Below are 26567 nucleotides of genomic sequence, written 5' to 3' on the forward strand. Positions count from 1 at the left end.
ATTATATACCTAATATTTTAAGGTCATTATAGTGTCTTCTCCCTTTATATTTTTAAAATTTAGCATTGAACTATTACCAAGAAAGTACTGAGATTGAAGCCCCTTCCCCTGGAAAAAATTCAGCTTGGGAATAAATCTGAAGTAATTAGCTGGGCCAGTTGGCTTTGTTACTGCCATGGGAAGATAAGAGTTGGTGGAAATGGACATTTAGAGTAGATATTTCATAAGGCCTGATATTTTTTCACAGGTTTTGGCCAGTTGGGCATTGCTCCATGAGTAGCAAAATAGTCCATGTCCACTTTTGGCTTACTCAGGAGGCAGGCTGACCTGGGCCAGGGCATGCAATTTCATGCACTCCAGTTCTCCAAGTGAGCCGTGGCTGGTGGGGAGGGGTAGAGAACAGCCCCTCTTGGTTCCTTTTTACAGCCCAGCCAATTTTGTATATGTACACCAGCATTGTTTTATTCCTTGATTTTTGGATTGTGAAAGAAGCTTGAGGGAAAATTTTGCTTATTTTTCCTAACTTTTTGGTTAGTATGATTATTGGTTAATAATCATACAGTCAGAGAAAAGGTGAAGCTGCTTTCTCATAATTGCAAATAAAGCAAGACATTATCTGAATACAGTTGGATTCACAACTGAGTTTAATGAATTAGCAACAGTTACCCTTCACTACAGAGAAGAAATGGCCTCATTCACGGCCATGGTCTCTCTCACTCACTTCCTTAGCCCTTCCTTATCTTTAAATGTGAGGGTATATATTCCCACAAAATTTACTAATTTCCTCTTTCTCTTAGGGGTTGGGTAACTTGTGAAAGAAAAATGTATAATGAATCTTGGATCCATGTCACCTGTGTTACACTAATTTATATCACTAACGAAGAACAGTTTTTGCAATTGTTCTGAATGTGTCTTTGTTTTTACTATATACTGTAACTTTAGGAAATAATTCTTACAAAGAGTAGCTATTAGCTTCATATGCAGCATGAGCATGTTCTCATATTTTTCTTAATGTATAATCTTGACTGACTACATATATAGTCTGGATTAAGTGATATACATTCACTGTTTTATTTTTTCATTCAAATGACATTTATTGAATGCTTATCACACAGTAGGCACCACTAAATTCAGTTTGTCCTATATTCTCCAACTTAAACTTCATAACTGTTATGATCAGTGATGCCACCTCCATTTTGCAGGTGAGAAAATTGAGACTATTTCATTTTTATTCTTTGTTTGGCACCTTTCCACCTTGCAAGAGTCTGCCTCAAGTATTTTATAATTGCTAGATGTGACTTGACAACTGACCAAATAAGATTTGGGATTTTGTCACTGAATTCTGAATGCATCTATCAGACTATGTACCTATGCAGCTGTTGATAGATTAAAAACAACTTTTAGATATTTTTGGTGTTTGTGAACTTTTTGCTCAGTGGATGTTTTATATTACTTATTTACCTTTGTACTAAAATATTGTTTTCTTTAGATTTCCAAAGGCTTAGACTTTTAGGGATCACTAAGGGATGCTTTTAAGAAAATATTGTAAGATACAGTATAGAGTAATTATCCCTAAGTATAAATTCAAATAGTAAATTTTGACAGGTATGTTTTGACGAAGGGTAAATTAAATTGCTTGACCTAAAGATGTTTCTTTCCTTTAAATAGTTTGTGGAAACAAAATAGCATAAACTATGCATCAATTGATTTCCTGTATTGTTTTGATTGAAATATGGAAGGTATGTTTGGTTTCAGGATTGTTGGGGACAGTTTGGCCTGTAGCTTCATTGTTTTTGCACGTATTTTAAATTTCTGAATTTTGAACACCAAAAAAAAAAAAAAAAAAAAAAAACCATGTTGCATTTTTGTCTCAAATGCTGCTACTGAATTTTAACCACTGAATTAGATTGCAACCTACATGCTGTTAACTATTGAGCCAAGATGAAATCGACCACTGCATTGAAATCAGGGTTAGCATTTGTATCTGCACTTGAAGGAGTTGTAATGGCAGTGAGCTTGTTTTCTTTAATGGGATTTTTGTTCTCTGATTTTATTCTCAGTTTTAATGGTGATGCTTTGATTATAAGAGCATTTCTTAATAACAGTACACATTTATTTGAGGTTTTTCACTGCAACTTTAAGAAAATAATAAAAACATCCGATAGAAGTAGTTACTTCCAAGCCCAAATGTCCAGTGGCATATTTCTGTGTTGCATTGTTGCAGTTACTTATTTTATTTATAAAGTAATCTCTTTTAAAAAGCAAAGTCATTTGTACCTGTGATCTTGAGTTCAAATGGTTGTATATGTATGTGCATGAATTTAAAATCTTTGTGCATGCGTGTGTCAGTTTCTTCTATATGGTATTTCTTGGAAAAATACTTTTCTAAATTTGTTTTTTCTTTTACATTAATAGGACTGGACCCTGCCCAATTTAGAGTTCATCATTATCATAAAGATGAAGAGAATGATGCTCCACTTGGTGGCCCAGCACAGCTCACTGATGAAGAGAGATACAAGGACTGTGAAAGATTCAAATGTCCATGCCCTACATGTGGAACTGAGAATATTTATGATAATGTCTTTGATGGTTTGGTTAGTTGTTTCTTTTTGTTTCCTTCTTTCATTTTGTGAGTGAATTAGTATAAAGGCCTTCCTCCCCTACTATAGGGCATATAAGAAAGGGGAAAAATGCACTCACACATTGCTTTCATGTCTTTAAAGAATTTTAGCATCATATGAATTCTGCCTTCACAGCTTACTCTTAATTAAATGTGCTTAAATATTGTTTTTGGCTTCCTACAGTTCTTGACCTTGGTTTTTAAATGGAACTCTTAAAAATTCTAAATTATCTTAAAGTATTTTTATTGTAATTCGTTAATTAGTAACCTATATTTCCGTACTCCCAACCCCCATTTATTAAGACTTAGAGCAATATTTTCCTTTATCTTAAATCAAGTTAATGGGAACTAAGTGTTTTGGGAAAGTTTTTGTTTATCTTTACACATCCCACTTACCTCCTTTTTGACAAAGGTACTCTTATTATCTTTTCTGCTGTCTTTGCATATCAGACATTTAAGAAGTCACAGAGAGACATTCCTCTCAAGAAGTACTGCCAAAAAATGTATCATTGACCTTGGATCAGAATTTGAAACTTAGCCAATTTACTTGATTCCACTGCAGTGTTATGCGTGTACTAGCCATTGGCAAACGAGTAGGCAGCAGATCTGTGTAAAACCTTGAAACTGAAGGAAAAGACATCCTTTATCTAAATTAAAAGTAATTATTTTAAGTTAATTTGGACAAACAGCAGATGTTTTGCATTTTTTTGAATCAAAACAAAGCAGTCTTTGGAAGCAAGTGCAAGGAAGAGGCAGACACAGATCAGCAATACTTGCTAAATCCTTGAGTTTTGCTTCATTACAGCTGTAAATAAGATAGTTAATTGCATGGAGGCTTGACGACTTGCAGATGGGCTAACTGTGGAAGAGCCGATGTCAAGCTCTAAAATCTCTTCCACCTGGAATTGCTTAGCGTGGCGGGTAGGGTTATGTACCAGATTGGAGCAGGAAACCAAGATGTTTAAGTATCAAGAAGGAAAACAAATGCTCCAGAAACCCCAACAGTTTTCCTATATATTATATTTGCTTTGTCTTTGTTTAAAACAAAACAAAACAAAACGTTTTCTCCAGTTACTAATATTAAGTCTTTCAAATTTCTACTTCTTCTGCCTCCCTTCCCCCTGTACAATTCATTTTTTTGGGAAAAATTGCAGAAATTTTATATTTGCTAAGCTGTCAATAAGCGATACTGCTTTTGTGGTGCAACACTTTTAATTTTTAGGCTTTATTCTTAAATTGATGAGATGAAAGCAAACTAATGTCATAAGAGCTCTTGCTTTATCTTCAAGTTTGAAATGAATAAGTGCAAATTTAAAATTTCGATCAATATCTCTAAGAAAGATGTTTATTTCCAGTAACATGATTTCACTTGTATTTACAGAGGGAAAATTATTTTATCCATAGAGTCTGTCATGTATTGAATGTAAAGCAGTGATTTCAGGGTATTCCCTTTGACTTTGTACTCCATTATGACGATGGCAAAAGAGTGGAAGTTATGTGTGACTAAAGGGGTTGGGGGAGGAAAGTAGTTGAGAAAAATAGGGTTAAAAACCCACCAATAAAATTAATTAAAAATATACTACACCAGGATAGCACATCAGTTTTTAAGCACAAAAACCCTTTTATAATCTCGCAATAACCTTTTGTGTGCTTGTCTGTCCTGACTTCTGTAGGGGACTGACATGGAACCCAGCTTGTATCGTTGCAGTAACGTCAATTGTAAGGCTTCACCTCTGACCTTTACAGTACAGCTGAGCAACAAATTGATCATGGACATTAGACGTTTCATTAAAAAGTACTATGATGTAAGTATCCATGATGAGGTTTTTTTTCATATGCAACTTATTGAGGTTTGGTACTTGCTTTATTTGTTTTTATGAAACTATAAAATTTTGAAAAGACTTTGGAGAAAATTCTTGGTGAAATGCTATTAATATGAATATGATAAAGTATGTAATTTTGGCATATTAGCATGACAAATGGTTTGATTTTATCTCTGGCATTACATCTCTTTCATTAATGAGCGGTATTTTAAATAATGAAAATTTTGTTTTTAAGAAAAAATGAGAATATAATCAGGAACTGTTTTAGTTTATCGTTACCTGAATAAGACTAAATTAGTCACTCAGATTTTTGGACAGAGGAGGGGAAAAAAATCAACATTGCCTATCTTCAGCAAGTAGAGCCATAAAATCATGTGTGGCAATTTTAATAAACTGCCCACTAGGTAATACTTTGTGTTTATGTGGCAGTCTAAACTACTCCATAGCCTAGTTTTGTGAAGAAATCAAAATAAACATCTTTTAAATTTAAATGCACTTTGACTGGCATTTTAAAGAGAATGTCTAATTTTTATAAATATATAGTAAAAATGCCAGAATAGTGAATGATTTGTCTTCATTAGAAAGAAAGCTTTTATTCAAAGTTTTTGTTTTGTTTTTTAACATATGAATGAGGTTTTTTCTCTTTGAAAATTAAAATAAAATATTTTTTAAAAACCCACATTTCCCATTTGATTTTTCTTAGTGTTTCATTATGTCATTTGTCATCTGAACAAATTTTCTGTTACTTGAAACTTCACTGTAACTTCTTTAAAGAAACTACATGGGCAAGACATTTCTTTAAAAAAAAATGCTAAGATTATATTAGGTAAGGCCCATGAATTTTCTCAATATCATTCTATACTTTCTCCTTATATGTTAGGATGAAGAGTGAAAACACAGAGTTCCAGTAGTATGATTCTGGTGTAGAATAATTTATATTTGTCAAAAAAGAAAGTAAGTTTGTCTGAAGATTTTTTAAAAATAATTATGACTACATTTTGGGATAATCTGAAACATTTTAGCAAATAATCCTGTGCTGTACTCAATGAACAGTTGGATCGGAATAAAGGTTATCTGTGGGGTCACATTCCGCCGTAGATGAAACATACAGCACATGAAACGTTAGGCCTTTATTTAGCATGAAGAGCCCAAATCGAAACTATTCAGCTTTTCATTTATAGGCCTCATTGAGCAGAGTATGATTCTTGACTCTTGGGAAGAATTCTGAGTTTTCTCTCTGTGTTTAGTCTATCAAAATCTTCACCATGGAAATGTTAATATTAGAAGAAACTCATCAATTTCCTTCTATAAGAAGAAACAGTCTGTTTTGACTAAGTTGAGAATACACAGAAAAATGATCTTCTGTATAGTTAAAAATATGCCCTAACTGAAAGATTGATTTCTAACATTTTGTGTGTGTGTTATGGTGGTGTTAGTGGTAGTGGTTGTATAAGTATTTTTCAAGCTAAATAACCTACTTTAAGGATCTGGATATTTAATGTAAGGATTCTAGAGCATTTGCTTTACTTGCCTTGTCCACCAGCCATCTCACTAACAGCAAGTAACAGTTTTTCTGTAGTTAACTGCCCACTCGATTGACTTTTCTGACAGATTTCTAATCAGAATAGCCAAATGTCACTCCTGAGGTTGAGTACTGATATGACTGTCATCAAAATTAGGAACTTATTTCTCTACTTTCTGATCTTAATCATATGTAATTGAATGGGAAAGAAAGAAATCCATTCTTTTCATGGCCCCATGCTGAAAAATGTTTCAAATATTTCCAAGATCAGAGCTTTTATACAGAAAGCTCATGCACCTCTGGGTTCTATTTTTAGGGAGACCATCCTGTTTCATCCTAGAGAGATATGACATTGAGTTTCTTTTGTTGTGCCTCAAGTGATACTGATGAGAGTTCAGTGTGATATATCCTAGTGATGGTAATCCAACTGGAGACTAACACACCAAGTTGTACTAGAGGCAAGGATATTGATAGTAAGTACTGAGGTTAAGTGACTATTCTCTGAAATTAATTACCAAAATGGTTTTCTCCTAATTTGCAACTTAAAAAATACTACCCAGTAGACATAAAACTTGTTTGTGGACTAAGGGCAAGAGTCTCAGGTTATTGTTTTTTTTTTTTTTTGTCTTAGAATCACTGCAGGGGAAGGAACTTTAGGAAAATGAGTAGAATATGGTACTTGACCAAACACTCTAACCTGCCAAGGAAGATAGTTCTATATCACTAAGAAATCAGGTTGTCAAGAAAAAAGGGACAAAGTTTGAGATAACAAAGTATACTTCTAAATTATTTTAAATTTGGAAAAATGCATCACATATTCTGTTATCTTCTGTCATGAATAGTACAGACTGAATAAATATGATATAACATATTTCTAAAAGTTTATGTATCTGGGAATTAATCTGTATCACATTACGATGTTTTAATATCGACTTCTTTATAGGAGAGATGTTTTTTTTCCCCCCCTCATCATATAGCAATGATTGTATCCCTTGAATTCTTATTTCTTAGAACATTTAAATCTTGATATACGTAGAAATACAAAAGCACTGAGCAAGGATATTTTAAGTTATATATTAATTCATTTAGGAGGAAGACAGCTCTGTACTTTATCCCAAGATTTGATGAAATGTTGAAAGACTTTGAGGAAGCACAGAGAGAACCTTAATTCAAAGTTGATTTCATGCCCTAGTCCTTGTTGGTTCCCTTGTACAAAGTTAAAATTGAACTGGTATTTTTTTGAAAGTCGTAAAAAGGCAGCTTAAAGACTATATCTCTAAGCTTTTAGAGATGTTTTTGAAAGACTCAATTTTACAGTGAAAAATTGATATGTGTTCCCCCTCCCCTTAAATTCTGCTCCAGAAGAGCAAATAGACACACACACACAAAAGGGAGAGAAACACTAGCTAATCTAAATTGGGAAATGAAGAGGGCTTTTTTTAAGCATGAAAATTTCATCATCTTGTCAGCTGGCAGAATGCCTGCTGTGTGGATTCACAAAGGCTAAGAATTACACTTTCATGAAATTTTCCTCACTAACTGCCCTGGTTAATTTGAAAGATAACCCACTGTTCTAATTCATTCCTCAATTGGGCGGTGCAGGTTTTATCTTTGATCTGACAAAGCATTTGTGTTAATCGTTTTGGCCCTCCACTAGACACTCTTGGGATTGTGCTTTTACAATAAATGTGTCTGTGATAGCTCTTTAGTCTATTATACTTACAATAGATCCATAGAACTGGTAATTAATTCTCCACTGCTTTGGAAATGGGAAGAATAGGTGTAGCTCTGTCAAGTGCTGCTGGGAAGTTTGTTTAGCTGGTTCATTTTTGAAGTGTTCCCCTCAGCCATCCAAGAAGCAGCCACAGAAGAGTCTGAGATTGAGATGCTGGCCTATTCTGATGACTTGCTGATAAATGGGAAATCTGACCCCTCTTGGTACCTGGGAGGGGGTGGTGGGTCATTTACTTTCATCTCAAGTACTGTTAGTTATAATGTACATTAAACCCTCATTTTAATACTTAAAGAGCCATTAAAGGTGGAGCCTCTGGAAGATGCAATGGTGATAGTCAACTCAAATATATTCCCATATTCTTACTGATAGCTTATGCAAGTTTTACATAAGTGTTCAAATGGAGCAAAGTGTATTCCTCACTAGCTTTCTAGTGTTTCTAGCTACTTGTAAAGGAACGTTACTTGCAGTATTTTAACTATAATTTTTAAGCATCAAGATATTGCTGGCCCTTGATGGGGCTGGCCCTCCATCTAAAAGAATTAATAGATAAACATCTAGTCAGTACCATGCATATGATAACCCTTGTGACAGTTGCTAGGGCCAGAAATTGGTGGTCGAATTACTTAAGACAGTTGCTATAGGTTTTATAATCTCAGAATTTTCTCAAATTAAGCTTTTTAAGGACAAGGGGCTGTGCTTTCTTCTATGTTTCATCTGTGATCTCTGCCACAGCCCCTTGCTCTCAGAAGTGTGTGCATCTTAATGTTTGGTAACCAAAGGAACCTATATATAAAGGTTATACTTTGTGATTTTTTTCCTTAAGTTCTTTTTTTGTGCTGCTGTCATATTGGCAGAAGATTTTTCCCAGGTTAACACAAAATTTCACAATATTTTAAGGTCATGAAAGCACTGACAAATGAAGCTGTTTGCTACTCTTCCCTCTATATTTTACATCACTGATTACTGTGGGTTTCAATATATGCCTGTCCCCAACTCAGTAGCCTTAATTTGTTTTCTCCCCAAACCAAGTATCAAGCAAAGAGGCATTGACCAGAAATATCATCATGATGCAAAATAGCACCCTGCCTAAATGTACTTTTGTTGTCCTGATAGAGGAGTCTATCTCTAACTACATAATATGGCAAAGAAAGAGGATGCTAAGCTTCGTTACTCTCTCGTTCCTGCTTTCTTCTTATATTTTTCTCTTTTATTTCTTAGTATATCAATTATGGCATAAGCCACATTTTTAAAAATCTCTTTGGGGCCCACTTTTATGAGAAATTTAAAAGATAATGTCCAGTGTATGTTGCCTCATGATGCAAAGATTTTCTTATGCACACATGTGCGAGCTCCTAGATGAGAAGGGAGCATTCGTCCAATGATACTGAGCCTTGGTGTGTTGGCTGTGAGTTCCTCTGGAAAGGCCACACATCCAGAAGTAGAGCAGGATGTTTTGTAGTGTGTGAAGAATCCGTACTAAGCTTCTTTTTTCAAGCTTTGCAAATTAAATAAAAAAACCTTGTTAATTTTGAAATGGATATGCATTCCTCAAAGAAAAAATTAATGACCGCTAAGCATAACGTTAAGCCAGAGATTGAATTGTTAAACCAGAGCTGCCTTGTATCAAAAATGCAATGAGGGCAGAGTGAAATGTTGGTTAAAATATCTGTTCCACAAAAATACTCATTTAGCATCAAAGGCAAGCGCCATCCATGGTGCCATCAGTGCCTGAAGAAGGGTAATTTCATTAGGAATGCACAAAACTAAATAAATAAACCTGATAAATTAGAGATGAAGCAGCCTCCCACTCTATCTCTATTGCCTCTGTGCCCATACCCACACCCACGTAAATCACTAACGGCATATTGTGCAGGTGGATCTGTGAGTTTTGGTGTTCAGCAACTCTCTACTGTTCTGCAAATATTCAGTGTTCAATAACCCTCAAAATTTCTCATTTCTTACCTGTGGTGATGTGGGCTGATAGTTTTTAGGTTATAGGTTGCAATATGCAGTAGTATCACAGGTATATTAGTTCAAAATAGTTTAAACTCTAAGCACTTTTGGAATTATTGTTTATTTCTGTGCCTCTGCATTTATATTTAGACATTTAAAAAGAATAAATTTGGTTTCTTTTTTGTAAAGACTCTAACAGCATAATTATAAGTGGTACAAAAAGCATGCAAAGAAGCAATAGATATCCATCCTACCCATTCAGCATCACAAGCGGCCCAATCCATGCTGCCCAACAGTGCTTGAAGAAGGATAATCCATAGAACTCATCCTAAATCTTATTAAAACAAAACAAAAAGAACATACTGAGAATTAGTATTTCTTTTTGCTTCACACCATTTGATTGGGAAGCTAAGTATAAATGAACACCAGGGACACCAATTGCATTTTTTATATTTGGTATTCTCATACCAGGGACCACTGAGGGAGTGTTGGTATGTTTTTATTAGTGAATGGCTGATTTTTCTTAGGTATGTAGGTCAAACAAGCTAATTTTGAGTCAGGTATAACATTTTACTGCTATGCCATGGTGTGTTCTCACAGAAAAACTAAAGAAACAAGGGATTTGGTGATGGTTGGAGTAGAATCTCATTGTAAGTAAATTTATTATTGTACAAATCTAAGTGAATAACAGGTGAAATCCAGTCCCCTAGAACATGCAAACTATGTATTCTGTACAATCAGCTTATTGTGGTATATTACCTGTTATAAATGAGGTTTAATAAGCAAATAGAATCAGATACAGCCTTTTATGCTACCTCACTTTTATCCTTTAACCAACATTTACTTATATCTTCTATATCAGATCACCTCTTTATCTTTGATTTCATTTAATCATAACCTTATGGCATGGAGCCTGTTCGAGAAGGCTCAGAACTAGAGCATGATCCTAGGGAGTTAACATGGGACCCACATCAAATTTTGAGGTGCCCAGATGACAGAGAACAGTGTTGTCTATTGAGGACCGACCCCAGAGCCACCAATGAGATCTAGATCTCAGCTTGGGCCGTAGTCTGTCCTTTATCCGTATCATTCCCCACGTATGATTATCCACCTTCCTAAGAGAAAGAGGCATTTATAACCACAGCCCTTGCCTTTCCTTTCTCTGCATTCTAAAAGCTTAGCACTGGATTCTATCATTATCAGACCAGCCAGTGCTAGCCTCACAGTCTCTGGTTTTGTACTCAAACCTCTAGGTCAGAGTCACTGTCTAGTCTCTTACAACTCTGTACCTTGAGCTAGTTACTGAACTTGTCCAAGCCACAGTTTCCTAGCCTATGAAATGACAGTAAATAATAGTACCTGCCCCATATGGTTTTAATGAGGGCTATATGGGATAATGCACTTAAAGTGCTGAGAAGGGGCATAGAGAGAGCTCATTATTAATGATCATTGTTTCAATCTGAGACATGGTGAATGAACATGACTTGGTTGTGTTCCTTTGTGTGCTCAGAACTGCCAGAAATTCAGAACTCAGCTAGGGCCTTGCTGCCCCTGTCTTTCTGAGGTGTCCATCTGGAAGCTTTTGTCTTTGCTGCTGTCCCTCTCCCATCCATTCAGAACAGTATCATACCGTGTGCTGTGCTTCCTCTTGGCCCTCTCTTCAGTTTGCCAATATGGGAATTTCCTTTTCTGCGTTGATCAATAGAGTCTCAAAGTCAGCCTTGAGAAAGGACACTAGGCTATAACTCCTTCAAGGCCCTGGACCCAATATTGTGCCTAATCTGGTAGGTGCTCAGTAAATTTTATTGAATGAGTTCACAATATTCTTAGAGGTTGGTGCTGTCAAGTGACTCTCCCAGCTCATACATACTCTCGCAGCAACAAGACTGATTTGGTGATCCTAGTACTGAATTCTGCCTTTAATTAACTAGGAAGATAGTCGGTTATGGATATCAAGTTGCTCACCATATTGATTGCAGTCATTCTTACAATAGGATGGATCAAGAGCCCAGGGCATTAGCATTATAAGCTGGGCTAGGTCACAAGGCTGACTGAAGCATCAGCCCACAGGCTGATTATAGCCACCCAGCAATGGACTAGCTTAGCCACTGCAGGGAAGCACGTGTGTTGAACGTGGGGTTTCAACAACTTCTGATATGGTTTGCCTCCTCTGAAAGGACAATTGGAGACTTTTTGAAATGCTGAGGAAATGTCATAGGAGTTTTCAAATATCTGAAAACAGGTGGGTAAAAACAAAAAAACTGCTTGTGCCAAAACAGAATTCCTTTCTTCAGTTTGATTTCTATAACCTTGTGTTTTTAGGAAAAACTCAACTTCAGGTCTAACTCCAGTCATCTAGAGCTACTATCTTGTGGTAGAGTAAGAAATTGAACCAGAACAGATTTCATTTAACCTCTCAAAAGTGAGATTTTCACACTATTGACCTTCTTGACTTCAAGGAGCAAAACAGAACTATCAGTTCTCTGTTGCATGTGTCAACAAGAGATGGGAGGAGAACACCCCAGGCAATGGCTGTCTTTCATATTTGCTTTGCCCAGAGAGTGTACATTATGGTTCATATGTGGAAATCAGTCCTTTGCAGATAGTTATAGATAGGAATTTCCAGATGGTCCTGTCTAGCTTAGTCTTGCCTTAAACAGAATAACCCTATTTCTGTTCAGGAGGAGGTTAATTCCGCTGGCTTTCCAAGGCACCATAGAAAAATTCTCAAAGCCTGGTTTTCAAAAATACTATTTTTTTTTCTTTCGGCATATGATGGGGGTACAGATTTTAAGGTTTCAATAAATGCCCTTTCCCCCCTCCCCCCACAAGTCTGAGTCTCCAGCATGACCATCCCCCAGACGGTGCACATCTCACTCATTATGTATGTATATACCCACCCCCCGCCCCCTGCCCAATACCCTATTACTGTAGTACCTATGTGTCCACTTAGGTGCTGCTCATTTAATACCAGTTTGCTGGTGAGTATATGTGGTTCTTGTTTTTCCTTTCTTGGGATACTTCACTTAGTAGTATGGGTTCCAGCTCTAACCAGGAAAATATAAGATGTGCTATATCACCGTTATTTCTTAGAGCTGAATAGTACTCCATGGTATACATATACCACATTTTATTAATCCATTCTTGGATTGATGGGCACTTGGGCTGCTTCCACAGCCTTGCAATTATGAATTGTGCTGCTATAAACATTCGAGTGCAGGTGTCTTTTTTGTAGAGTGTCATTGGATCTTTTGGGTAGATGCCCAGTAATGGGATTGCTGGATCAAATGGTAGATTCACTTGTATCGCTTTAAGGTATCTCCAAATTGCTTTCCACAGAGGTTGAACTAGTTTGCAGTCCCACCAGCAGTGTAGGAGTGTTCCTCTCTCTCCGCATCCACACCAGCATTTGTTGTTCGGGGTCTTTAATACTATTGATAAAAATTAGAGTACTGGTCTTTTCTAAGTGATGGATGTTGGGTTTTTTTGTGCTTGGCATAAATCAGGGATAGCTTTACCATATGCTTATACCAACACCTAAAGCGTATTGGCCTTAGCTTGCTTTTGAAAAGCAATGTATAACTTTTTGTCCTGGTTCAAAACTCATCTGACCCTTGGCACTCTGTCTACTTTTTTTGTTTTTGTTTTTGCTATGCTCCAGCATATAATTCTTAGGATAGGTGGTTTTGTGAGGTATGTCACCCAGTGTGTTTCCTGCAAGGTCCCTAGCCTTGTCAGGCTACTAGGTGCTCAGGGTTTCTTGGCTGTTTGAGGAGATCTTGATGCTGCTGGGAGCCTAGATGATTTGCTGCCCCAGCTCTCAGGAGTCCAGCCTAGCAGGGCTTTAGTCTCCATCTACCAGCAAAAACTGTTTAAGAATCTTGGCAAGAAGTGGCACGAGAAAAACAAAACTGCCCAGGATTTACATATGTATGTATACTAAGGATTTAGAAGCCATGTAGATGAAGTCACAGCTAATCTTTTGAGGATAATTTTCTTCAACTACAGCTTTCCATCTAAAGATGTTCGGGAGCCATTTCTTCTAGGAATTGATCATCAAAAAAAAAATCAAAGGAAAGTCCAGATTCAAAAGAGACCTATTTAAATTTTCCCAGTAAAATGAATTCTGTTGCTGATAAGTGTGTGCAGTGATATAGCACAGTGGTTCTCAAACCTGTTGGTTTTGTGGGACTCTGTACCTTGTTAAATTACTGAAGATGCTGAAAAGTTTTCATTTATTTCGGTTATATGGGTTAATATATTTTAAGTTAAAAGACATTTCCAAAGTATTAATTCATTTATAAGTAACAACAAACCTATTATATAAGAAAATAACATTTTGATGAAAAATAACTATTCCAAAGCAAAATAATTTAGTAAAAACAGTGGCATTATTTTACATTTTTGCAAATATCTTTAACATCTGGCTTAGAAGACAGCTGGATTTTGCTGTCTGCTTCTGCATCCCATCTATTGTGATACGTTATTTTGGAGGCAGTATGTGAAGAAAATTTGACTTCACACAGATAATGTAGTTGGAAAAGTAAGAAATATTTTCAATAGTCTTTTCCATTAATTGTGGGTCTTCTTTTTTTTATCACTACACCAAACCTTATAATCAGGTAGTTTCTTAAAGATTATTTGTAACGTGGAATCTGAAACCATATCAATGAACTTTTTATACTCTGTTACATTAAAATCCATTGCTTTGTCTTACACTTTAAGTAAATGAATCATTTACCCATGCATGATTTTGTAGCATCATATATTGGTCATTTAGAAAATACTGGTTTACTGACTTATAAAGACTTTCCAAATGTTGGCACATTTCATTATACAATTTTTAAAATCATATTTGTTCATATCACCACTAGTCTCATCAGAAGAGTCTGTAAATATTGGGAAGCTGTTGAGCTTATGATGATGGATACAAATCTTCCAGTGAAAACTCATTGAAAGCTGGAATTTTACCATTGGTAAAAAATACTGTCAGTTGATTTTCTTGAAGTGACAGGCTCAGTTGGTTTATTTTTGAGAAAATGTCTGTCAGATACCCAGGTCTGAATAACCGTAGTTTGTCAGTTATTCTTTCAAGTAAAAATGGTGTTCTTTAAACAAAGCGGTTAGTTTAGCTCACAACTCAGTTGCACAAGTGCTTTTCCTGGAAACAACTACTGTACTTCAGTACATGATAATAAAAAGATATTAAGAGTTGAGATTTAATAAAAGTTTACTCTCATCAAGGGCATTTTTAAGTGAAACTGGCTTAGTTGTCTATTTGTTACTGTGAGTGCCTGATATTGAGGAGTACAGTGATGAACAGTACAGTTTGGGGCCACTGTTTTGATTGATGCTAATGTGCCAGGAGTTTTACCCATCATTGATTTTGTACCATCAGTGCAAATGTCAACACAGTGGAAAAAGAACAATAATGTCTTAGTAATATTATAAAAATTGTTTTGACTTTGTGGACCCCAGAAGTTTCACTTTCAGCTCTAGCAATTTATCCTGAAGAAATGTTCCCCAAAATTTATGTGCAAGAATATACATTGATGAATTATTGTTTATAATAGTGAAAAAGTAGATATAACTTAGATATCTAAGAGTAAATGATTGTTAAATAAATTATGTTATATCAGTGAAAAAATATTAATATATATGTGGCCAATTGAAGCAATATTTTTTATAGTATAATCTATGATATAAAAGAACAAAAGACCAGTATTTTGTGAGAATAAAGACACAAGAAAATGTTAAGGGAAGAGAAAAAGAAACAATATATAAAGAATGGTTCAATTATGTGATAAAGATACTATATGTATATGGACATGTATATAAAGAAATAATTAGAAAAATGAATACCAGAATGTTAATAGTAATTATCTTAAGTGGTAGAAATATGAGTGATTTTGATTTGTCTTTATATATCTATTGTCTAAGTGTTCCACAATGAGCATATACTACTTTTGGGGGGGCTGTTGGTTGCATTTTGAAATTTTATTTTTAAATGTACATACCGTAAAATTCACTCTGGTATACAAAGTGTTGACAAATGCATAGAATTGTGTAACTACTACCATAATCAAAAATACAGAATGGGATTATAGTTTCTGGCATTACCTTCCATTTGAGACCCACCATGCTGAATATGCTAACAAGCCCAGAGATGCACAGAGTGGAACTTTGTAATGTGTGTGTTTCTTTGCTTGGCAAGGAGTGGGTAGGTAATTGACCTGTGAATATAAAATGAAATTCCAAGGACAATTCCCCCAAAGAATGTTGGAGAAAAATTCTAACATTTCCACTGGAGCTTCATCACAAGAGAAATTTTAGCTCTGAGGAGTTGGGAAAGAAAACTAAGTCATATCTTCAATTTATTACTTCCTTTCGATGGTTCGTGAAGACAGAGAAGCCGGACACCAAGTTCTGGGGTTCCAGCACTCAAGTATTATAATTACAGTCATCCCTTGTTATATCCCTGGTCCTGGGACCCCCTGTATACCAAAATCTGCATATTCTCAGGTTCCCCAGTAGGGCATGTGGTACCCTCAGATAGGAAAAGTCAGCACTCTCTATACTTAGGTTTCACATCCTGTGGATACTGATCCACATTTGGTGGAAAAAAATCCATGTATGAGTGGGCCCACACAATTCAAACCCATGTTGTTCAAGGGTCAACTGTACATTCTCTACTCCTGCTTTCTAGAAATTAGACCCAGGTATTAAGCCACTTAAAAGGATAACTTTCCTATATTCAAACATGTATCCATTTTAAACTACCCAAGTCTATAGCAGAGTTTATTCTTTTATTTTTTTTATTTATTTATTTATTTATTTTTGAGACAGAGTCTCACTCTGTTGCCCGGAATAGAGTGCCGTGGCATCAGCCTAGCTCACAGCAACCTAGAACTCCTGAGTTCAAGCGATCCTCCTGCCTCAGCCTCCCAAGTAGCTGGGACTACAGGCATGCGCCACCATGCCCGGCTAATTTTTTCTCTATATATTTTTAGCTGTCCAATTAACTTCTTTCTATTTTTGGTAGAGATGGGGTCTCGCTTTTGCTCAGGCTGGTCTCAAACTCCTGAGTTCAAACAATCCGCCCGCCTCGGCCTCCCAGAGTGCTAGGATTACAGGCGTGAGCCACCACGCCCGGCCAGAGTTTATTCTTTTATAACTCTAGCATGTGTATAGATAGATTCATGTACCCAGCACCACAATCAAGATACAAAACAGTCCCTAAAAAACTCCCTCCTGCTGCCTCCCTTTATACTCATACTCTCCTTTCCATTCCTAACTCTGTCAACTATGATCTGTTCTCATCACTAGAGATTTGTCTTTTTGAGAATGTCATACGAATGGAATCTTACAGTGTACAGCCTTTGAGACTGTCTTCTTTCACTTCATTCCTTTTATTGCTGAGTATATTCCATCATATGGATCTATCTGTTTGATAGGATATTTGGGTTTCCAGTTTAGAGCAATTATGAATTCGGCTGCTATAAACCTTTGTGTGTACAGGCTTTTGTGAGAGCATACATTTTCATTTCCCTAGGGTAATACCCAGGAGTAGGGTTGCTGGCTCAAATGTTTCACCTTTTAAGACATTATCAAAGTATTTTTCAGAATGGCAGTATCATTTTTCATTCCCATCAGCAACATGTGAGAGTTCCAGTTACTAGGCATCCTCACTGGCACTTGGTGTTGTTGGTATTTTTTATTTTAACCATCTTTTTTTTTTTTTTTTTTTTTTTTTGAGACAGAGTCTCACTGTCTTGCCTAGGCTAGAGTGAGTGCCGTGGCGTCAGCCTAGCTCACAGCAACCTCAAACTCCTGGGCTCAAGCGATCCTCCTGCCTCAGCCTCCCGAGTAGCTGGGACTACAGGCACGAGCCACCATGCCCGGCTAATTTTTTCTATATATATTAGTTGGCCAATTAATTTCTTTCTATTTTTATGGTAGAGACGGGGTCTCGCTCAGGCTGGTTTTGAACTCCTGACCTTGAGCAATCCGCCCGCCTCGGCCTCCCAGAGTGCTAGGATTACAGGCGTGAGCCACCGCGCCCGGCCTTATTTTAACCATCTTAATAGGTGTGGAATGGTATCTCATCATGGTTTTAATTTGTATTTCCCTGATGACTAGTGGTGTTGAACATCTTCTCATGTGGCTATTTGCCATCCTCCTAAACTCTTTGGTGAAGAGTCCCAAGTTTTTCCCCATTTTTTATTTGGATTGTTTGTTGTTTTAATATTGAGTTGTGAGAGTATTTTATATATTCTCGTTACAGGTCCTTTGTTAGATAGTGATTTGCAGATATTTTCTCGCAGTCTGTAGCTTGTTTTTATTCTCTTGATAGTGTCTTTCATAGAACAAAATTTTTACATTTTGATCAAGTCCAATATATCACTTTTTTCTTTTATAGATTGTGCTGAGAACTCAAATTTTATTTCTAGATCTATGATTCATTTTGAATTAATTTTTGTATTATATATAAGGCATGAGGCTTAGGACAAGGTTCATTTTTTTCCTTTGGTCTATGTATGTCCAATTGTTCCAATGCCACTTGCTGAAAAGACTGCCCTTCCTTCACTGAATTGCTTTTGCACCTTTGTCAAAAACCATTTGAGCATACTTGTGTGGATATATTTCTTGGTTCTTGTTCTCTTCCATTAATCTCTTTGTTTATCCCTTTGCCAATCCCATAGTCTTGATTAGTGTAGCTTTATAGTAAGTTTTATATAGTGTGCTTCCTCCATTTTATTTTTTCAAAAATGTTTTCGTTATTCTAGTTCTTTTACCTTTAATATAAATTTTAGAGTCAGCTTGTCATTATCAATAAATCATGCTAAGATTTTTACTGGAATTATGTTTGTATCACTTTGGGGAGGAATTGACATCATTATTATGTCAGGTCTTCCAGTCCCACGAACACGGTATGTCTCCTCATTTATTTAGGCCCTCTTTTTTCCTTTCATTAGCATTTTATAGTTTTTAGCATGCAAGTCCTGTACATGTTTTGTTAGATTTATACCTAAAGAGTACATTTTGGGATAAGTTACTGTTTTAAATTTCTGTTTCCAATTGTATTCCTTAGTATATACAAATGCAATTATATAATATCTTGTTCTGCTATTTATATAGTTCAGAAAGTTACAGGTAAATCATTTGGTTCTCAAAAGGGTACTAAGGACCTATGAAATGCTAAAAATAACCTATATAAGTGCATTGCTAATATATAGACCTTAAAATTCATTTTGTTGCTGGGTATGGTGGCTCATTCCTGAAGTCCCAGCACTTTGGGAGGCCAAGGCAGGAGGGTCGCTTGAGGCTAGGAGTTCAAGACCAGCCTGGGCAACATAGCAAGACCTTGTCTCTAAAAAAGTTTTTTTTTCTCTTTTATTTCCTCATATTATGGGGGTATAAATATTGTTAGGGTTACATACACTGCCCCTGCCACCCCTCCTCCATCCCGCTGTGCCAGAGCTTCTAGGTGTCCAACCCCCTGGTGGTGTGCACCGCACCCATTATGTAAGTATACACCCATCCCTACCTCCCCCCTCCCACCTGCCCACCTCCCGATAATGTTTTTGTTTTTGTTTTTGTTTTTGACATTCTGGTTACATTGTACATCTTTGCCTTTCCCTAAAAAGGGTTAGAGGTAATCCCTTTCCCCCCCACAATGTTCACCACATCCCTAAGATGTAGGTCTCCCCCTGTCACCCCCAAATCCCTGGTGAAAACTACCACTATTTGAGCACCGTAGTTTTAATCAGTCAGTACCAATTTGATGGCGAGTACATGTGTAGCCCATTTTCTAGATCTTGTGTCGCTTCGCTTTGTATAGCAGGCTTTAGCTTAATCCAGGATAGCATAAACAGTGCTAGCTCACTGTCGTTTCTTATAATTGAGTAATATTCCATTGTGAGCATATACCAAATTTCAGTTATGCACTCATGAATTGACGGGCACTTGGGTTGTTTCCATGACCATGTAATAGTGAATTGTGCTGCCATAAACATTCGGGTGCAGATGTCTTTATAATAGAATGTCTTATGTTCTTTTGGGTAGATGCCCAACAGTGCTATTGCTGGGTCAAATGGTATTTCTATTTCTAGCTGTTTGAGGTATCTCCAAATTCTTTTCCACAAAGGTTGCACTAATTTGCAGTCCCACCAGCAGTGTAAGAGTGTTCCTGTCTCTCCACATCCTCACCAGCATTTGTTGTTTTGTAAATCTGTATTTATTGGCTCAAATATTTGGCCACATAATACTGCTGAGTATTAAAATATATCATCTTATATAGTATACTATTACTTTTGTAAAAGTCATAGATTTGTATAAATATATGTATATATATATCTGACTAGAGAGATTTCTAAAAGGATATTTAAGATATGGCAAAAATCATATCTGTGTGGTGAAAGGTGTAGGTGATTTTTATGTTTCCCTTATTGCTTTTCTCTATTTGAATATTTCACAAATAGGCATGTATTATTTTTATCAAAACAAGCTGCTTAAAAAAGGAAAAATAAAACATTGAACTTTAATATTATCCTTACCAGTGAGTAAAGATAATGTTAAGTCCTATTTGAGAAGTAAGTACTTATGTCCTAGAAATCTTGACAATGCCCCAGGCAAAGATTTTGAGATTCCAAAATTTTGTATTGAAAACATTAAGACAGATGGAACATTCTATGAATGCTGCATTTGGAATTTTTCTTCACTCCAGCATTTCTTTTTTATCACCTGCTTTTCTCTTTATGAGGCAAAGACAGCAGATCTCAACCTTGGCTGTACAGTACAATCACCTGGGCAGGTTTTTATAAAGAACAGCTGATAACTTAGCACACCCTGGAAAGTTAGATTAGAATTTCTGGGAGTGGGATCAGGGCATTTAAAAAAATGCACCATGTGGTTACTGAACCCTTCAAAAAATACATGTTAATGAGTTCTAATGTAATATAGAAGAACCACTGAGTATTTTAACATATGATTTCCATGGATTACATATTAGAATATGAAAATAAAAGTTATATATGCTTTCACACCTATATCGAGTTGACTATGTACTTAAGAAGGGAATTAAATTTCTAAAATAAAATGAGTTCTCATGTGACCAAAAATGATTTCATGAAAACAACCCATTGCATCTTTTTAAGATTTAAGCACTTTTAGGGTGAATTTACCATCTTTATTAAGTCTTCAGGTGTATTGCCGACACTTGACAAATGGCAGATAATTAGCATTGCTCAACTTTGTCTCTTCTCTGTTGTGGATATGATTGTATAAATTAGATGAGAAGTATTTGTGTATAGAAATTTCATCTTCACTGTATCTCTTCTAGGAGACCTGTTATAATTTTATGATATCATCTGATCCTGAGTATGCTGAGGAATTAGGGTCTTTCTAGCCTTTAAATGTAGTTCTGAGATCTGCAATCCTGTTACCACCCTCCCAACCTTGACTGTGAATCACCATAATCTCTTTTGGACTAGCTTCAGCTTCCAAGTTGTAGGAAGTGCCTAGTTTTGTACAGCCCACCACTCTGTGAGCAGGGCCCGTCTCTCAAAATGAGGCAATCCCTGGCTGTATTTCTTAGCATTCCCTCTAGGGATCAGGTAACAGAAATGAGATGCTGTAACTTCTTCAATATCTAGAAACTTGGATGAAAATATAGGACTGTCCATCTTTTGGAATGTTTTGGCCTTCTTCAGTGTTCCTGTGGGAACTTTGAAAATCTTGGGAACTGGGTTTACTTAGCCACCTGTCTATAGGAGTTGACAGGAATGAGGCAAGCTGTCTGGACTTTCCTCCTCCCCAAACACCAGTTTTTCCTGCTCTCACATACCCAAAGTATTTTATGTGCCTTCAAGAAAGAGACAAATGATTTTAAAAGGAGAGAATTCTGTTATGCTAATATACATTGTATATTACTCAGTGCATTGCCATTTTCAAAGCATTTTCATACCATACCTAGTTTGTTCCTCATAGTATTCCTGTGAGGTATACAGAGCAATACCCTCCAGTATTTCCCAGCCTGGGATAACAGAAGCCCACGAATTGTCCCCATTGGATTTCATGGTGTACGTATTCTTCTTACATTGCATTTTCCTCCATTCTCACTGCTTTAATTCAATGCTTGGTCATCTCATCCTTAGCTTTAATTTATCTCCCTGCCTTGGTCTATTCCTGTATCCATCTATTCTTCACATCATTTCCAGGATTAGGTATCAAAACAGGGTTAATAATGTCTAATAATGTCATCTTCCAGCTTAACAACCTTCTGTGGTTGCTCATTTCTTACAGATTCATTTTCAAATTCTGTAACATTGCATTAGGGCTTAAGCCAGCCTTTCTACCTTCTCTATCCTCACTATCCCCTGTGGGCCATCTGCCCACCACAGTGGAGAGCTTGATATTCTTCAAAGATCCCATGTGCTTGCTATTTCCATGCCTTTACTCCTATCATCTCTGCCTAGAACCACACTCCACCATTCATGATACCAGATTTTGTGAAATTCTCCTTCAGCCTTCAGTGGCATAGTCTCCAGAAAACCTTCCGCTCTCCAGGCAAAATGTCTAACTCTCTCTTACATGCTCCTGTAACCCTTTGTACACACCTCTGTGACAGCACCTATTGCCAAGTTGATTGGTTCTCTTCCCCACAGGCCATGAACTCATTGTGAATACAAACTGTGCCATGTAGTATTGTGTTTTGCCTCATGTCACCTGAGCAAAGCATAGTGCCAGGGACATGGCTGACATAGGACTTGTTTGAGCAAGGGAGTGATTTTTGCAACCTTCAGAAAAGCCGTGGGTGTTGTATTTACATTTGATGTATTTCCATTTGATGGAATAGCCAATTCTTTTTTTATTAATGACTCCACAGCTAGTAGACAATATTTTCCAAAATGTCATCTTTAATCTCTTTTGCTATCTAAACTTCAGTCACCTTAGGAATCTCTAAGAAGTTAAACCTACTCTTATATTACACACACACACACACACACACACACACACACAAACACACACACACGCAGAGTGCATATTTTCACCTTAAAAAATTTCTTTGCATTTCTTGCTTGCTACTTGAACCAAAAGTGTGGTGTTGATTTTTCCTTTTATTTAATAGCACTCTTCCTGCCCCCTAGACCATGACCAGGAAACTGACTGCTTACCAGCAAAGCTGGTTTTCAAATTCTTGTTGGTATAGGTCCTCTTAAAACTGGGCAGTCATATTTTTTCCTATTAACATCATAACTAAATACCCAGACATACAGTTTTGAGAAGCCCTTAGCACTATGTGTATATGCATGTGTGTATTTTTCTGTTTTTGCATGCTTTTTCCCTAGCCTTGGATACACAAATGCATTCTTGCAAAAGAATAATGGGACCTAGTTGGCTTTTGCCTCCTATTGGAGAGTTGTTATTGTTCATATGCTCAGTGGTGCTGGTTACATGTTAGGAAAAATCAGTGTAGGCAGGAAAGTGGCTGATAATAGAATGTGTAATCCAGACTTCTGAAGGGAGCCTCAGAAAAGCTCATCATATGCAACCTTCTTTTCCTAACACAATTAGAATCTCCTCCCTGTTCCATATATAACTGGTGGTTGTGGTGCAACTAATGGACTGGTAGAAGAAGATAGCTCAGCAGTGAAGGGCTCATTATAGAATTGTATGGCCTTGATTTCAGGGAACATCTCTCCTCTGTTCACCTTTACAATGGCCATTTCCCATTTTTAGAAGATAACTTGAGTATGTGATACAGAATTAAATATTTTTGGACAATAGTAATGCAGTGTTTCATTTCCGTTCTGAAGTTGGTAGTAGAAGCAACTCTGCAGGAATAAGCTACAGCAAGAGAATGGACTGGAGTTTAGATAGCATTTTTTATCAAACCATCTCTAGCAGTTCATAGAACAACTGTGCTTTTTTGCTACCTTCCTCCCTTTTTCTTTAATAGGTAGAGTGAAGTGCAATTTGCAATACTTGGAACCTTGCAAAAGACAACCAACCAAACAGAAATCATCTAAGCCACACACTGAGTAAAGCTTTGTGTGAGCAGCCTCTCACTCCTTGGGCAGCAGTCCCTCCCCTTCCAAAATCCTACAATACCCTCTCCCCACCACCACCTCAATGTTTCTGTTGAGGCCAGAAGTCAGGAACATAGCTATTGTGTTTGGCTTTAAAATTAAAGTTGTTGGCTGGGCGAGGTGGCTCACGCCTATAATCCTAGCACTCTGGGAGGCCGATGCAGGCAGATTGCTCAAGGTCAGAAGTTCGAAACCAGCCTGAGCAAGAGCGAGACCCCGTCTCTACTATAAATAGAAAGAAATTAATTGGCCAACTAATATATATAGAAAAAATGAGCCGGGCATGGTGGCGCATGCCTGTAGTCCCAGCTACTCGGGAGGCTGAGGCAGCAGGATTGCTTGAGCCCAGGAGTTTGAGGTTGCTGTGAGCTAGACTGACGCCATGACACTCACTCTAGCCTGGACAACAAAGCAAGACCCAAAAAATAAAATTAAAGTTGTTTTATCATGTTAAACTGCCAGGACCACGTCGTCTTGAAACGAATCCTCTGAAAACACCTGTTACAATGCCATAGACTTAGCAGACATTCAGTTTTATGTGAAGTCACACTCACTGGAAGCATCTGAATTATATTTCTTATTTATAAACATGTAGATTGTAAGAGCAACTCATTTTCTAAACTAATACTTTACCTGATTCTTTGGTAATCTTTTGGGTGATTTCAGGCCATCATCACAGAAGTTAATGTCTGATATTCATCATGACATTTATTTTATAGGAAGAAAAGATGGGCTGTTTAAAAGAAACAAATTAGGTTTTGGTAATGTTAAAATGAATCAGTTGCATGTTTTGGGAAGTTTAGAGAAACTTTTTGTTTGTTGAATTTATAAGTAAGGCACTTATGTCTAATTGTTGCCTATCCAATGAATCTACTTTAAACCAAATTTTGAGCTACATAAATGTTTATGAAAACGAGTTCTGAGCAAGCCTTATTTCTTTTTCCGTTATGAAGCTAAATGTCCATAGTAAAGATTATATAAGATGTATACTTGCATCTTATGTATATTGGTTTATGATCTAAGGGGTTTTTAAAACTCTGATAATGCTGGCTATACTTCTAAAAAATCTGATAATGCTGGTTGTACACACACTTTTTTAAAGTCAGGAATCACTCCTTTTCTTCTAAAGTACACAATCAAAATAAGCAGTTTGAAGAGATGGATTTAAGACACCAAAATTGTTGTATCTTCGGCTGTGTAAAAGAAATACTGTACGTTGGACCAGAAAACGTATATTAGCGATGGTTCGGTTAGTGACTGCAAAAGCAAAATAAATACCATAGTGTAAAATATAGTTCCACATGACAGCATGTTTGGCTAAAACTGAGCATCGGGATTTAAGGAGCAGTTAGCACTAAAATGTGTTCTGCTTTTTTTGCATGAAAATACATTAAGAATGAACTCTTATAGTACCTTTCTTTCTCACTGACTGATACTAGCGAGAGGTCTGGTCAGATCTCGTTGATACTTGTTTTCTAGGGGAAGTGAGGGAAGAGTATTTGTTGTAAACCTATCTAGAAAAAGTTGCCTTATTTTTCCTCTTCAAACCTTAGACTGCTTTTGCAGTGTCTTTGCAGAATACGGCTATATCATTGTTTATTTTGGATGTAGAAGGTTGATCAGAACATCACTTTTTACTGTAAAATGGCAGTGTAATGAGTTAAATGATAAACTTACGTGCACGGGGGCGTTTTCTTCCCTCTGTTAGAGTTAATCTTTAAACAATCTTTGTATGTTCAGAAAAAAAGATACTGTTAAAGACCCTAGATTGCAAAGGCAGTGCCACTTCTTCTGAGAGCTTTGGGGCAATCCTCTGATGTGTAATTGCTTTTACATCAGTCACAAGAGAGAGACAAGAATGCGCTTTCCTTGAACTTAACAGTTTGGGCAATTTTCTATAATCCAGTAAATACAAATTGTAGCTTGATTATTCATCTACGTCTGTCAAGCAAATTTTAATGGATGAATGAATGAGTCAAATCTATGCATGGAAATATACAAATGTGCAAAATATGGGTCTAATTACCAGGCTGCTGAATTTACACAAGGTCAGGTAAACAAGGCACCAGTGTAATGATTATTAATTGTTAATAATGCCTTTGGGAAAACATTCACATTTTCCTTCTGAATACCTAACAGTTTGCTTTTCTAGTCATTTTAAACACTGAAAATTTTAACTGGTCTAAAAAACAGAAACATTTTTGCCCTACTTTTATCCTTTCCCTATAATTGCTTACTAATTTTTTTTAGAATAAAAGGTAAAATGTAATACATTTTTCAGGACTCTATTGAAAATCACAGCTTAATATGCTGTTGAGAGAATTATGGAGGGTAGCATACTCACACAGTAGAATGAAATAGCTGCTATCTTTTGTCTTCATTGAAGGGAAGAGCATGCCCCCCCCCATCTTCCACCCTCTTTTCAAACCTAATCGACATTCTAAAACACAAAACTAAGGTGATGATACAGGAAAGGAAATCAAAGCAGGCTTTTTTCCCCTCTATTTACCATAGTAAGTCAACATTTGACTCTGTCTTGATATTCTATAAAATGAATGTTGGAAAAAGAATAATATCAATGAGTAGTTTCCCATCAAAATGCCCAAGGGCCGAAATAATTGAGGGAGTACTTGCCAAGGTTTTTCTTAGTTCAGTAACTCTTGATCACTGTGCAGTTTTATAGCTGTACTATCATTAAGGGCTCTCCATGTCTGGAAGGACACCCCCCCTCCCAGCTTTAATCCAAAAGTCATAAATTGTAGAACTAACATGTCGTCTGCGGGTCACCCAGGCGAAAACACTGCATCTTGAGAAATCTATCTTT

The 26567-nt window shown here is 36.6% G+C and overlaps 1 protein-coding gene across 2 annotated transcripts in view; it reads left to right on the forward strand.

The window, feature by feature from the left end:
• POLA1 (DNA polymerase alpha 1, catalytic subunit) overlaps positions 1-26567 on the forward strand; it is a 289248-nt gene that overhangs the window by 138010 nt on the left and 124671 nt on the right. For both annotated transcript variants that reach the window (XM_012784581.3, XM_075999456.1), the window contains exons 33-34: positions 2416-2594; positions 4294-4425. In XM_012784581.3, the coding sequence (XP_012640035.2) occupies positions 2416-2594; positions 4294-4425 (311 nt within the window). The remainder of the gene's footprint in view (positions 1-2415; positions 2595-4293; positions 4426-26567) is intronic.

Source organism: Microcebus murinus, chromosome X (genome assembly GCF_040939455.1).
Source record: "Microcebus murinus isolate Inina chromosome X, M.murinus_Inina_mat1.0, whole genome shotgun sequence".
Taxonomy (NCBI): domain Eukaryota; kingdom Metazoa; phylum Chordata; class Mammalia; order Primates; family Cheirogaleidae; genus Microcebus; species Microcebus murinus.